Source organism: Sarcophilus harrisii, chromosome 4, assembly GCF_902635505.1.
Source record: "Sarcophilus harrisii chromosome 4, mSarHar1.11, whole genome shotgun sequence".
Classification (NCBI taxonomy): Eukaryota; Metazoa; Chordata; class Mammalia; order Dasyuromorphia; family Dasyuridae; genus Sarcophilus; species Sarcophilus harrisii.
In genome coordinates, this window is record NC_045429.1 from 268,297,042 (window position 1) to 268,310,888 (window position 13,847).

Consider the following 13,847-nt stretch of genomic DNA (forward strand, 5'->3'; position numbering starts at 1 on the left):
TTTAATATTAACTGTACCCAGGTGGTTCCCCAAATATATATTTGCCAATCCCAATATATATATATATATCTATATATCTTTACATATCTATTTGCATATACACACACACATATATATATTTGGGGAACCACCTGGGTACAGGTAATAACTGGCATTATATATTTTATACATTGCATATTATATAGCCTCATTTCATATTATTATACTTCTCCCTCTGTGCTTCCTATTCCAGCCCATAGTGGGCTCCCAGCTATTTCCACAGGGGCTGAATATGCTCCACTCTGTCCCCAACTTGCATAATTCTTCTTTTCCTTCAAAGTGAATTCAGGTACCCTTCTCCCCTGTGAAATCTTTCCTGACCCTTCCAGTTGAAAGCATTAAAAAAATTTTCCTAGACTATAACACTTGGTTTTGTTTTCTATTTCAGGCTTATCACACATGTCTTGTGTGTTTTTGATAAGGAGTATCACCTCTGTATGACCACCAGGCACAGCTTGAACATGGCAGATGAAGCAAGAAGGGAGAATGAGAGTGGAATGGGAAGAAAATAGAGGCAAGCAAAGAGGAGGAACAAAGAAGGAAGGAGGCAGCAGTGCAGAGTGAAGAAGACAATTTAAATAGGAATGAGAGAAGGTAGTGTTGGTGGATCAATGGTACCTTGGAGTGTCAGAAAGGCTGAGTTCTGATAAGGGGTTCTGTCCTTCTGACTAAGGGATTGGTTGAACAGCCTGCTAACCTCAAGAAGAAAGCATTCATTATTGCCTGAATGCCTGTTTTTTTTCTCTGTATCCTTGATTCCGTCATTGAGTTTGTCTGCCTTGTGGATGCATGCTGCTGCCAGCTGATGGCTTTCTCCTTCCAGCTGAAGGATTCCTCCAGCCAGCTAAAGGCTTATTTCTACCAGGAGGAGGACTGGTCCTGTCTCCTGGTGTCTTGCCCCTTCCTCTTGAAGTCACTCCTTACTATTGGTTAGCAACTCCTGCCAACTGGGTGCTGACACCTCCCTGTTATACACCACCTTCTGCTGGGGGGACAGTGTCTTCCAGCACACTAGTTCCTGCCAGTCGGGCAGTAGTTTCTCCCTACTGTGCACTGGCCCATGCCAGCTGGACAATAGATCCTCCCTGATGAGAGGCAAGTGCTGCCTACTGAGCAGCTCCTTTGTGTTTCTGGGTAGCTGCTCTTGCCTTTTGGATAGCTGCTCCTGCCTGTTGGGTAGATTCTCTGCGTTTCTGGATAGCTGTTCCTGCCTGCTGGGCACTTGCTCTTGCCTGTTGTATACTTCATCCTGCCTGCTGGGCACTTGCTCTGGTAAGTTGTATACTTCATCCTGCCTGTTGATAAATAGGGAACTGTTCTACTTAACTGCCCTACCATTTTGGCCAGCCAGACCTGGTGGGTGGGGAGGGAGATCTTGATGACAGGATGGGACACTGATGATACTAGACAGGAAAATGGGGATAAAGGTAATCCCTATCTTAGATGAGTTCCCAGTGAGTTCTAGGAAGGATCAAGCCAGAGTCCTCATAGGCTCTAGTTTTGACATTATGGACATTGACTGAGGATTGTGAGATGAGGGTTTGGGAAACCTGAGGCTCCATTATACTTACTTTATCCTGAAGATTGCTGTCAGCCAGGAGCAGAAACCCTGTTTTGGGGGAGGGAAAAGGACAGAACAAAAGAGATATGTCACCTGGAGCTGGTTCCCTGCTTATGATTTTCCATTAGATAATTAGGTTCTACCTAAGGCATTCCCTAGTCTTTCTGATACCACAATTTCCAGCTTTGCTCTTCTAGCAAAAAAGACTATGGAGAAAAAAAAAAAATCAAAATTCTTTCTAGTATTTGTTTTCTGGAAAGACTCAATAGAGGAATGACTGGACTATAATGGAGATTTATTTTCAAAACCCATGTTCCATCTATATTCTTCTCCCTCCAATTTCCCACAATTGGGATCGTTTCATTGTTCTTCATCATTTTCATCCTCTTCACTAGCTCCATCCCTGATGCCTACAAACATATTCAGAATTTCCCTGTTAAAAACTCCCACAACCCCCCCCCCCCCCCCCCCCCCCCCCCCCCCCACCTTCCCTAGGTTCTGCCATACCTATGAACCTCTCTTCTTCACTGCTGAGCCATAAAGAATGGGCTATATTGGAAACCTCACTTCCTCCTCTACAATTTGGCTTCTGCTACTATAATTGTGTTGAAACTTTTGTCACAAAAGTCTCTATACTGCATTCCTAATCAATAAAATCAATGGCCTTTTCTCATTTCATATTCTCCTGGATATTTCTGTAGTTGTAATACAGGTGAATATCTCTTCCTTCAGTTCTTCAATCTCTTTGATATAACCTTCTGTCTATTCTCTTATTCTTTTAATGCAGCCATTCTCCAAAGTCTTGGTCTTGTCTCTCTCCTTTCTTCTCTTAGCCATTTTATATAATCCCACAGATATACCTCTAAATAAATAATCCTCTGATCTATTAAACTAAATCTCAATATATCTGGATACTCAAGAACCTTAAATTCATATCTCAAACTGAGCTTACCCATGTTTTCTCCCCAAAACCTGTTTTTCCTTTTATGGAACTCCATTACCCAGCTCAAAAGAATAAGGTTACTTTTTTGCTCTTCAACATCTAATCACTACACTACATTCACTCAATTCTACCTTAGCATTTCTGTCTGCCCCTTTCTTTCCATTTCCACAATCTTAGTGAAGACTCTCATGATTACTTGACTGGTTCATTCTATAAAGATTCCTAATGAAATCTTCCACTGTCCATTTCTCCCCACCTGTACTCCATCCTACTCGTTTAAAGTTTTCTTTAAAATTAAAAAAAAAAAAAAAAAAAGCTGCAATTACAGCAGTTCTTTAGTTAAATAACTTTTGGTTCCTACTGTGTATTGAATCTAATCTAAACTCTCCAAGGTGGCATTGCTCTGTACAGGCTGGCACTAATTCATCTTTCCATTCTTCACTCAATCTATACTCCACTCAAATTAGTATCTTTGACGTTTTCTAAGTCCATTTCACCTGTTCCAATCAGTCTCTATGACTGGAAGTCCCCAGGCATCCTTATCCATTCTTTAAGACTCAATTAAAATGCCATGTGTTACAAAAGGCCTTCCTTTCCTCCACCTGCAGTGGTATCTCCAATGGCATGGCTGTTTGTACCTCTCAAACTGTTGTACTCAATTATTTATAAGTTATTTGTATATGAGTCAGATGTCTACTGGATATCCCCACCTTTTGAGCAGGGGCCACATCTTATTTAAATTTGTAGTTGACTTGACACCTAGTACAGAGCTTTTCTTGCATGTTTGGGGACTGAATGTGGTCAAAGTTAGATTCTGATGCAACTGATGTCTCTTAGGGTTCTGGAAGAAAAAAAAAAGGGGGATCTGAGTGGGTTTGGGTTCCATAATGAATAGTGAGAGGGAATTATTTAAAGGAAAGGGGCTGAGTCCATAGGGAATCTGGGTTAAATTTCTAGTTTTCTTCACAGGAAAAAGAAAATATGTCTCTTGGGATCCCCATAGTTGACACTAACAAAAATGTGTGACACTGTTGCAAAGAAATCTGTTGTTCTATTATGTCAAGAGGTTGTTTTTCAGCTATTACTAAGAGCTTGAGGAGTATCCTTTCCACCTCCCTTACTGACATAGCAGTAGCTAGAAACAATAGGATGAAGATTCTAAGGACAGAATCTTTCCCTACTGTTAGACTTTAGTGCAAGGGCAGAAAGAAAAAGGCTCTGCTGCATTAGATGGAAAGTGAGCTCCACTCTCCAGCAGTGTTGACTAGGACAATGGGAAATAATATGCAATTGCCTCACATTAGTCTTGGCTTGATTCTGCCCCATCTGGTTACTTGTGGCTTACTCCTTTTTCACACGCAGGAAGTCTTAAGGTTTAAGACCTACATATACTTGACTTATAAGCCACTTGTTTGCTGCTCTCCTTCTTGCTGGTACCAGGCTCTCGTGGATCTCTGGAATCCTTGCCTACACCTTCTCCTCTCTCTTCCCCAGCACCTCTACTACTAAAAGAGCACCAATCTCCAAGTTTGGGGAGAATGATGATTAGGGAAGCAACATGTCATAGAGGAAATAACACTGGATTGGGGATCAAGAGGCTCTGTGTTCAAATTTCAAGTTAGCTTCTTACTAACCCTGAAATAGTGGTCGTTTCAGTTCCTAGACTCAGCGTTTTCTTTTGTGAAACTGATGGGAAAGAACACACTGAAGTCTTTAAGTTAGAGGTTGAAATCTACTATGAATAGATAGATGGATTAAAGAAAATTTATTTTGTGAAATGGGGAGATCCTGAGATAGAGCCAGTCTGGTGTTCCCTTTGAGAAGAGAATACATTTTTCCAAGTAAAGTGGGGCATACACTGGGCAGGGAAGAAGTACAATATAAAACCAGAGGGATGAACTGATGACAGGCTATGGAGGACTTTTTAATGCAAACCTGAGTTTAAATTTTCTTCACTAAATGAGGCAGGGTCAATCTTTAGATATACATTGTTAGGCAGTACTTAATCTTTTCTAAGTCACTGTACTAGACACTAGTTGTGAATACAACACATAAGTGCAAATAGTCCATTGCTTACAGTATAACAACAGGAGAGCTAAGACATATAAAGAAACTGGAATGCTATTAAAATATAAACATTTAGGGTAGCTCCAAAGTATTAGTGGAAGCTGGAGAGAGAGAAAGAGGGGGGAAGGATGTGGGGGGGGGGGGGGAGAGAAGGAGAATTTTTGGCCAGGGAATCAACCCCAAGAATAAAAGGATGAAAAGGTTAAATACAGCTGTTTTTCGGAGGAGAAACAGATGAAGAAGAGTGAATGAAGTAGGAAAATTGAACGCTTAACTCAGTATGCTGGCCAATGAATGCCATAATTTTTATTGAGATTCTGAAAGACTCATATTCAAATTTTAAAATGTTGTATGCTCACTTCTGGGGTGGGCAAGAATGAAAAACAAAAACAAAAACTGGGAGATTGTATTTTTGCTTCCTGGAATGGTCCAGAGAGAAGAAAAACAGGAATGGGAAGGAGGAAAAGAAGATGTGTTATGAGATGATAAAACCTCAGGGGACAACATTATTCCTGTGGCTCAGCTTCTTCAAGCTCCCTTACACACTCTGGCATCACCCTATTTTCTAGTCTTCTTTCGTATTAATTTCCTCTGTGTGTTCTATGTTCTATGTCAAACGGGTCTTCCTTGTATTTCAAATATGCCTTATGCTTTCCTACTTCTTCCTCGCCTTTTGAATTCATCCCTATCCTTCAAAGTCTAATTCAAAAGTTATCTCCTTCATGAAGCCTTCCGTGGTTCTGATAAAATCTCCCAAATACCATAAGGTACATTATTCTGCTCCTCTAATACACATCCTATATAATATATGCATTGCAGTTATTTTTATTTGTGTTTTAGCTCTCTATTAAATATTATGTTCCATAAAGGGAGACAGCTAGGTGGCACAATGGATAGAGAGCTAGACTTGAATTAGGAAGACAAGTTTAATTCCTGCCTTAGACATTTACTACTAGAATAATCTTAGCTAATTAGCTGAATATCTCTCAGCCTTAATTTCCTCATCTACAAAATAGGTATAATAATACTATCTGCCTCCCAGGGTTGTAGTAAAGATCAAATGGGATAACATGCAAGCCACTTTGTTGTCCAATTGCATTCAACTCTTCTTGACCCTGTGGACAATAGTCCATGGAGTTTTCTTGGCAAAGATAAATTATAAGAGTAGTTTGTTACTTCCTTCTCCAGTGGATTAAGACAAACAGAAGTTAAGTGACTTGCTCAGGGTCACAAAGCTAATACGTATCTAGGGCCAAGTTTGAACTCAGGTCTTCCTGACTCTAGATCTGGTACTCTATCCAATGAACCACTTGCCTGCTTCCAAATCAGTTTATAAACCTAAAAGTCCTATGTAAACACTAGCTATTACAGTTATGAGGGGAAGAAATAGTTTATTTAAATGTTCTATTTTCCCTAATGCTTAAGCATTAGGATATGCACAGAGTAGAAGATAGCTTAATAAATGTTTGGTGAGTCAATAAATACATATCAAAAAATGGAATCACCTTTTCCTAAAAATGTATCCTCTGCAGAATATGGCCCTATTACATTAGGCCAATATGTTCAAAGACATATATAACAAATCAATATAAATACTTAATAATATGTATCTAATAAATAATGTGAATTTAAACACTTAAAGAAAAAATAAAATTGAAAGGAGAAATAGTAAAACTATAATGGTGTTAATAAGGGCTATTTTGATATATCTTCTTTTGTTCCAATTGATTTGGTTAGAACAAATCTATACAAAATATAAAGAAGAAAGAAGTTAAGTTAATGACTAGAACTTTAGAAACATTAGAGATGATAAGTCTCTGGCAAATATTCAAAGGGAATAGAAAGGAATTCACATACCCAAAAAAGCTAACTGTACAGGGCATAAAGACGCCACTAAAAATGTCCCCCCCAATAGTCAACACATTATTTAATGATCATAAAACAATAAAATTATGATCAATAAAGTCTTTAAAAAATTTAAAAGGAACTAAACAACATAATTCTAAGGAACACATGGTTCAAAAAACAAATTATAAAAATAATAGAACATATCCCTGAAGAATTAATATGAGATGATATACCAAAACTTAAGGGAAGCAGCCAAAAACATTCTGTGTACCTCTAAACATTTTCATGATCATACAAGGCAAAGAAGAAATTAATGAATTGAGCATGCAGTTTCTAAATGAACAAAAACAAACAAAAGTTCACCAAGAAGACAGAAAGTCTGAAAATTATTTTCTCAAAAATTTTTTCCATGTCTTACTATTCTTGCTAGCATTTCTAGCAATATATTAAATAGTAGTGGTGATAATGAGTATCTTTGCCTTACCTCCAAGATAAAGTTAAAAGCAAAAAAGCTATTAGATTGATAAATAAATCTAAAAGCTAGTCTTAAAAAAGTGATACAATCAAGAGCTAATCTGATTTTTTTTTAACAGAGATAAACCAAACTGTTTAAATCAAAAATGAAAAAAGAATTCAGACCATTTATAGGGGAAATAAAGGAAATTATTAGAAACTATTTCATCCAATTAATTATTTGCTAACAAACCTGATTCACTGAGGAAATATATAGTTACAAAAGATATAATGGCCAGATTAAGACAAAAAGAATAGACTATTTAAAAAAAAAAACTCCTTATCCAAAAAAAAAAAAAGAAAGAAAATGAAGACAATGAATTCTCAAGAGAAAAAAACTTCAGAACCAGATGGATTCACAAAATCCTTTAAAGCATTTAAAAAAACAATTAATTCTAATACTAAACTGTTTGCAATAACATGGAATAATGTACCTTTTCAATCTCTTTCTATGAAAAACATAGTTTTGATGCCTAAATCAGTAATACAGTAGAAAACTACAGAATGTTATGCCCAATGAATATTGACTGTCACAAGTTTTTTTAAAATAAAAATTAGCAAGTAGACTACAACAACATATTAGAAAAACCATACACCATCACAAGCTTGGGTTTATATTAGGAATGTAGTATTGGTTCAACATAATTTTAAAAATCTAAAACTTTGTTTTTTAACAAACTATGTTAATAATATAATAAAAAAAATTAACCAGTATATTCTGAAAGGCTTTTAACAAAATCCAATGTTTATTTCTATGAAAAACTTTAGAAATCATAGGAATAAATGGACTTTTCTTTAATATAGAACATAGTATTTCTTCAAATTCAAAATTAAATGTAATGGAGGAAAGTCAGAGGTTTTCCCAATGTGAATAGAGTTGGTAAGGCAAAGATACTCATTATCACCACTACTATTTAATATATTGCTAGAAATGCTAGCAAGAATAGTAAGACATGGAAAAAATTTTTGAGAAAATAAGCACAAACAAAAATGATCTCTTTTTGTAGATATGATGGCATATTCCTAAAGTCAACAAAAAATTAAATGAAAGAATAACTTTAACAAAGTTGTAGGCATTCAGAAAAATCCACACAAATCATTCACATTCCATATATAATTAACAAGAAATCAGCAAGAAAAGTTAGAAGGAGAAATTCATTCAAAACCATTTATAGAAGTTATAAATACTTGAGAGAGTGTCTATTCAGATTCATCCAGAGACTACATGAATCAACACATAAAACACTCTTTGCAGAAATAGACACAGACCTAAATAATTAGAGAGACATTAACTACATAGGTAGGTCAAATTATTATAACAGAACAACAATAATACTTATGCTAATTTATTTATTAAGTGCTAGTCAAATTCCCAAAAGAGCTATTAAAAATAATAATGAAATTCACATGGAAGAACTTAAAATCAAGAATCTCAAGGGTAATATTGAAAAAAACAATAAAACAGAAAGGAAGAGGGTCTATCAGAATTAGATTTCAAATTGTACTACAAAGCAATAATAACAGGAATGATTTGGTATTGGTTAAAAAAAAAAAGGTTGATCAGTGGGATAGATTAAATGTAAAGAAGCAAAAGGAGTAGCATAGTACTCAATAAACCCAAAGACCGTAGTTAATAGGGGAAGGATTCTCTATTTCGCCAAAAAAAAAAAAAAAAAAAAAAAAAAATGGGAGAAATCCTGGACCGTATTTTGGAGGAATTTAGGTTTGGCTAACATCTCACACCAAGGTAACTTTCCATTTGATGTGACCTTGATATAAAAGGTTACATTGTAAACAAATCAGAGAAGCAAGGAAGAATTACCTTTTGGATTTAAGCATAAGGAAGAATCATGACTAAACAAATGATAGGGAGGATCATAAAAGACAAAAGATAGCTGATAAAGTTTTTGTTTAAACATATGTAAGATAATAAAATTTAAAAGAGAAATAGGTAACTTGGAGAAAAAACTCACTGCAACAAGTTTCTTTGATAAAAGTCTCATTTACAAGAATATATGGAACTCAAAATTTATGACTAAGAGCCGTTCTCTAACAAATGATTAAAAGATATCAGAAGGAAGTTTTGAAAGACATCCATAATGCTGACACGTATATATTTTATAAAATACTCTAAATCACTAATAAATAGAGAAATGCAAATTCCAGCAACTCTGAGGTTCCATCTCATAATTATCAAACTGGCAAGAATGATAAAAGAGGAAAATGACAAATGATGGAAGGACTTGACAAAACAGGTATAGTATTTGGAGGAGCTGGGACTTGGCCCAGCCATTTAAGAAAGCAATTTGGAACAAAGCCCAGAAAGTTATCTATCTTTGAGGATCCTCTGACTCTGCAATACTATTACTAGGCCTGTACCTCAAAGAAAGAGGAAATGGATCCATGTATACAAAATATTTTTAGCAGCTCTGGAAAACTATGAATGTGTTGCCATACTGGGGAAATGGCTAAACATATTGAAGAATATGTATGTTGTAGAATATTATTGTGCCCTAAGAAATGATGAAATGGGGGCAGCTAGTTGGTACAGTGGATAGAGCACCAGCCAAACTGTGTGACCCTGGGCAAGTCATTTAACCCCAACTGCTTGAGCAAAAAACAAAAAAAAAGATGAAATGGATAATGTCAGGGGAAACTAGGAAGAACTTTATAAGCAGATGAAGAGTGAGCAGAACTAGGGTAACAATTTATAGTGATCATAACATTATTGAGAAAAATAACTCTGAAAGACCAGAATTCTGATCACATGATGATGAACTTTGATTGCAAAAGAATGAAGATGAACATGTCATTCACCTCCTGAAAGAGATGTGATGAGCCTAAGATTCAGAAAGAGATAAACATTCCTGGACAAAGCTAACATGGGAATTTGTTTTGTTGGATCATATACTAGGGGATTTGTTTTTCAGGTTTATTTTAAAGTTTAAAAAAGTTAAAAACTACTTTATTTCTCCCAGGTATCTAGACTAAACATCTTGGAATCATTTTTTGACTCCTTCTTTCCCACATTCCTGTCTCCCTTCCCACCTCCAATTCCACCGATTGTCAAGCTTTGTTCTCTAAAATTCATTGACTTTTCTTTCTTTGTGATAACACTGCCACCATCCTAGTTCAGTTACTCATTCCCTCTGACAGACTGTTATAACAATGATGCCCTGATCTCCAGTCTCTCTCTTTATTCTCAAATGTCTCTCTATTTATAACATTCCCCAAAACATTTTTCTATCACCTTGCTCAAAAAAATGACCAGTGGGTTCCTACCTTTTCCTGTATGAAGAACAAACTTTTTAGCCTGATATGGAAAGCCTCCCACCAGTTAATACTAGTTTATCTTTCCAATATTACCTGAACTTGACTGTCAAATGAGTGGAAATTCACCAAAGTGACAAGAAAATTACTCTAGAAGATGTTTTACAATTATGCAACTTTAGTTAACATCTAACCTGCCATTGACCACTCTGCTTTCCCATCTGGAATAGTAGGCTTTCTGGATCATGTCTCTATCCCTGGCTAGCCACAGATTAGATCCATTTCAAACATTTTGTCATCTGCCCAGCCATAACATGGATATCTTTCCCTCTCTGATATTTGCTCTGGAAATAGTAATCAGTAATCCAATTACTCTGGGAAAATGACTGCCCTTTGGCTTCCTTTGTTTACAGACAGATGACCTTCTCTGGTCATCATTCCTTTGTATAGAAAGGCTTCCCTTATTAGAAGGAAAGCTCTTTTAAAAGAGCTACTGCATCACATCTGTATTTTATCCTCAGCACCTAACCAAGGGCCTGTTATTTGCATTTTCATTCACCTAACACTATTTTCTTGTCATATTAGGCTCCGGCCAAACTGGATTGTTAAAGGTTCCCTGATCTGTCTCATCTCACCTTTGCTCCTGAAAACCTAGGATGGATTTCCTCCATCTCCAAGTCTGTTGAGATCCTTTCTTTCCCTCAAGGTCCTCCTCAGACGATACCTCCTACTTCTTTCTGATTATCCTGAGGTGGAACTGGTCCCGCTCTCTCTTCTAGAATTACTCACAGCACTTTGTAGTCTTAAATCCTTGGCACTTAATACTTAATTAGCATTATTATTTATCAACATGCACATGTTATGTGCTCCCTCACACACACCAAAAGGCAGTAAGCTCCTTGAGAGAAGGAACATGTCTCATTTTGGTTTTTGTAGCTCTAAAACCTAACATATAAATGTCTGTTAAATTGAATTGCTCTATTAGTCAACTGTAAGGTAATCCTGAGTTAATTTGTTGGGTGATGAGACTTTTGGTCCCTGGGTGAGCCACTGCCACACTATATTCTTATCAGAAGAAAGAACCCTGGCTATCATCTCCTGGTCAAGGACCATGAGTAATTAAAGATGTTACAGGGTGTGGAGGAAGTCACAGACCAGGAGTAAGAATGCCATCTGGCTGTTGGGGCATGTTCTTTGGTGGCTGTCTGCCCTGTTTTCTTTTCCCCCATTGGGGAAGAAGCATCAGGACCCTGACATTGCAGGGGAAGAGAGTGACTGGTCAGCTCAGGGAAGCCTACCCAAGGAAGGATCAAGTCAAAGCTCCTAAACCCTCCCATAAAACACCCACCTAGGGCTAAGTTAGACAGTTTTTAAAGCGTTAATGGGGTTGAATTCTTGCCTTTCTGTGCCTTACAAATAAAGATGAGATTGTTGGTCACCAATGTTCATGGTGGTTGAAAGGAGGTTACTTACATTGTCTCTCTGCTCAAAGTCCACGGAGCTGGAGACAGAAGTGAGGCGCTCGTAGCGGTCATGGCTGTCTGCCTGCATTGCTGAGGACATACTGAAAGGTGGGGATCAGGGTTGGGGGAGGGGGGGAGAAAAGGGTTAGAGAAGAGATGCTTGATGCTTTCCCCCACCTGAGACAGGAGGGAAGATGTTACTAGCTCTGTGGGCCAAGGAAGGCACAGGGCAACAGAGAAAGGCCAAGCAGGGATGGAGGTGGGGAGTAAAAGACAGGGATGGATGGAGTGACTCCTCTTCCCTTTTTCCCATTTCTGTCTCTTCTCTTTCTCAAGAAGGCCTGGGGATGCTTAGTACAGGATTGTGAACACAGTAGGTACCCAATCAATGCTGCATGAAGAGAATGGGGTAGTTAGAAGGAAGAGGGCAGGAAGAAGTCCAGGCAGTGGTAAGAAAAGGGCAGGGGCTATCCTTAGGGAAGATAATGGGGGTGAGATGGTCAGGCAGGGGCTGGAGTATAAATCTATTTGGAATCCAATGAGCAAACTGAGTTGTAGTAATTCTGGTGGTGTTTAGTCATTTTCCAGTCGTGTCTGACTCTGTGACCCCATTTGGGGTTTTCTTAGCAAAGATACTGGAGTGGTTCATTATTTCCTTTTTTCCAGCTCATTTTATAGATGAGGAAACTGAGGCAAACAGGGTTAAGTGACTTGCCCAGAGTCATACAACTTGTATGTTTCTGAGGTTGGATTGAACTCGGGAAGATGAGTCTTCCTGACTCCAGGCCCAGCACTCTATTCACTGTACCATTTAGCCGCCAAGTTGTAATGACTTTCTATTTAGTGTTGGTAAAATACTTTCTTCACGACTACCCTATACTAGGAAGTTTCAAGTATCACTACTCCCATTTTACAGATAAGAACACTAAGGCCCAGAAAAGTTAAGTGACTTGCCTATCACCATATAATTAGTAAATGGGAAAGCTGGAATAGGGGAATGTTATGAAGAGAGAGACATTTGAGAATAAACAAAGTTTATTGTGCTGGGAGTGAGGATACCAGAGTTCTAATACCCTGTGACTTGAATTGTTTTATTCCTCTGGATCTTAGTTTCCTGACTCATAAAAGCAGAAGGTAGAGGTCAGTGATCCCTCAAGTCTTATCCAGCTCTTAGAAATGGAAGTTGTCTTGGAAACCAAAGTCTAAGAGGGAGCCTGAGTGGGATAGTGCCGAAAGCCTTCTGAAGCCTGGAAAAGGAGACTGGTCAGGCAAAGAGCCAGGCTGAAGGCCCAAATTACTTTCTGTTTTGCTGTGGCCCCTCTCCTTCGGGGCAATATTTCTTTAGCAAGGCCATTTTCCTCATCTGTCAGAAATGAGGAATGGACTAAATAAGCTCCAAGATCCCTTCTAGCTTTGGCACTACTAAGAGATTATAGAAGAAATGTCTGTATATTTATCCTTACTTCACAAGGGCTGATGTGAGGAAAGTTCTTTTTAAACTTGTGAGAGTGCTATATAAATGTGAGTTACATGATTATTAAAGCTGTGAGTATGGGGAATGCAATGGCAAGACATAGTTTTGTGTTCTAAGGGAGAAACTGAAGTTAGAAGTGAAAAAAACTAGAGAGCAGAGGAAAAGTACTAGGGCCTGGAGTTAGGAGACACCTGTGTTCAAATCCCAGCTCTAACACTTACTAGCTGTGTGAGGATGGCCAAGTCATTTAACATCTCTGAACCTCAGTTTCCACATCTGCAAAATGGGAATAATAATGTTTGTACTACCCATCTTACAAGGGAATTGTGAAAAGCTTAAAAGACCATAAAGTGTGAGTTGCCAAGCATTTCCTGGTGGTGGGTGTGGACAGGATACTCTGGACATTGGTCCACAGGAGAAGGCAGCTGAGCCAGCTTCTGCCTGACCTCTGCTGCTGCAGGAAGGAGGGGCTGGTCCTGACTAGAATTAAGGGCCTGAAGAGGCCTTGGAATATCTGCACTGCAGTGTGACGAGCTGCCCAGCAGGGGGCAGTGGTACCACTCTCATGAGAAACTGCAGGCTGTATAAGGACTCCAGCATCGAGTCTGACAGGGGGAAAGATGGTTCCCAGTTTCTATGCTGCGAGAGGGTGTGTGTGTGTGTGTGTGT

General features: G+C 38.1%; 1 protein-coding gene across 1 annotated transcript in view; it reads right to left on the reverse strand.

The window, feature by feature from the left end:
* TMEM63B (transmembrane protein 63B) overlaps window positions 1-13,847 on the reverse strand; it is a 37,820-nt gene that overhangs the window by 14,203 nt on the left and 9,770 nt on the right. Inside the window, exons 5-6 of the mRNA XM_012549082.3 lie at window positions 11,715-11,805; window positions 1,611-1,648 (exon numbers count right to left, since the gene is read on the reverse strand). Coding sequence (XP_012404536.2) covers window positions 1,611-1,648; window positions 11,715-11,805 — 129 coding nt within the window. The remainder of the gene's footprint in view (window positions 1-1,610; window positions 1,649-11,714; window positions 11,806-13,847) is intronic.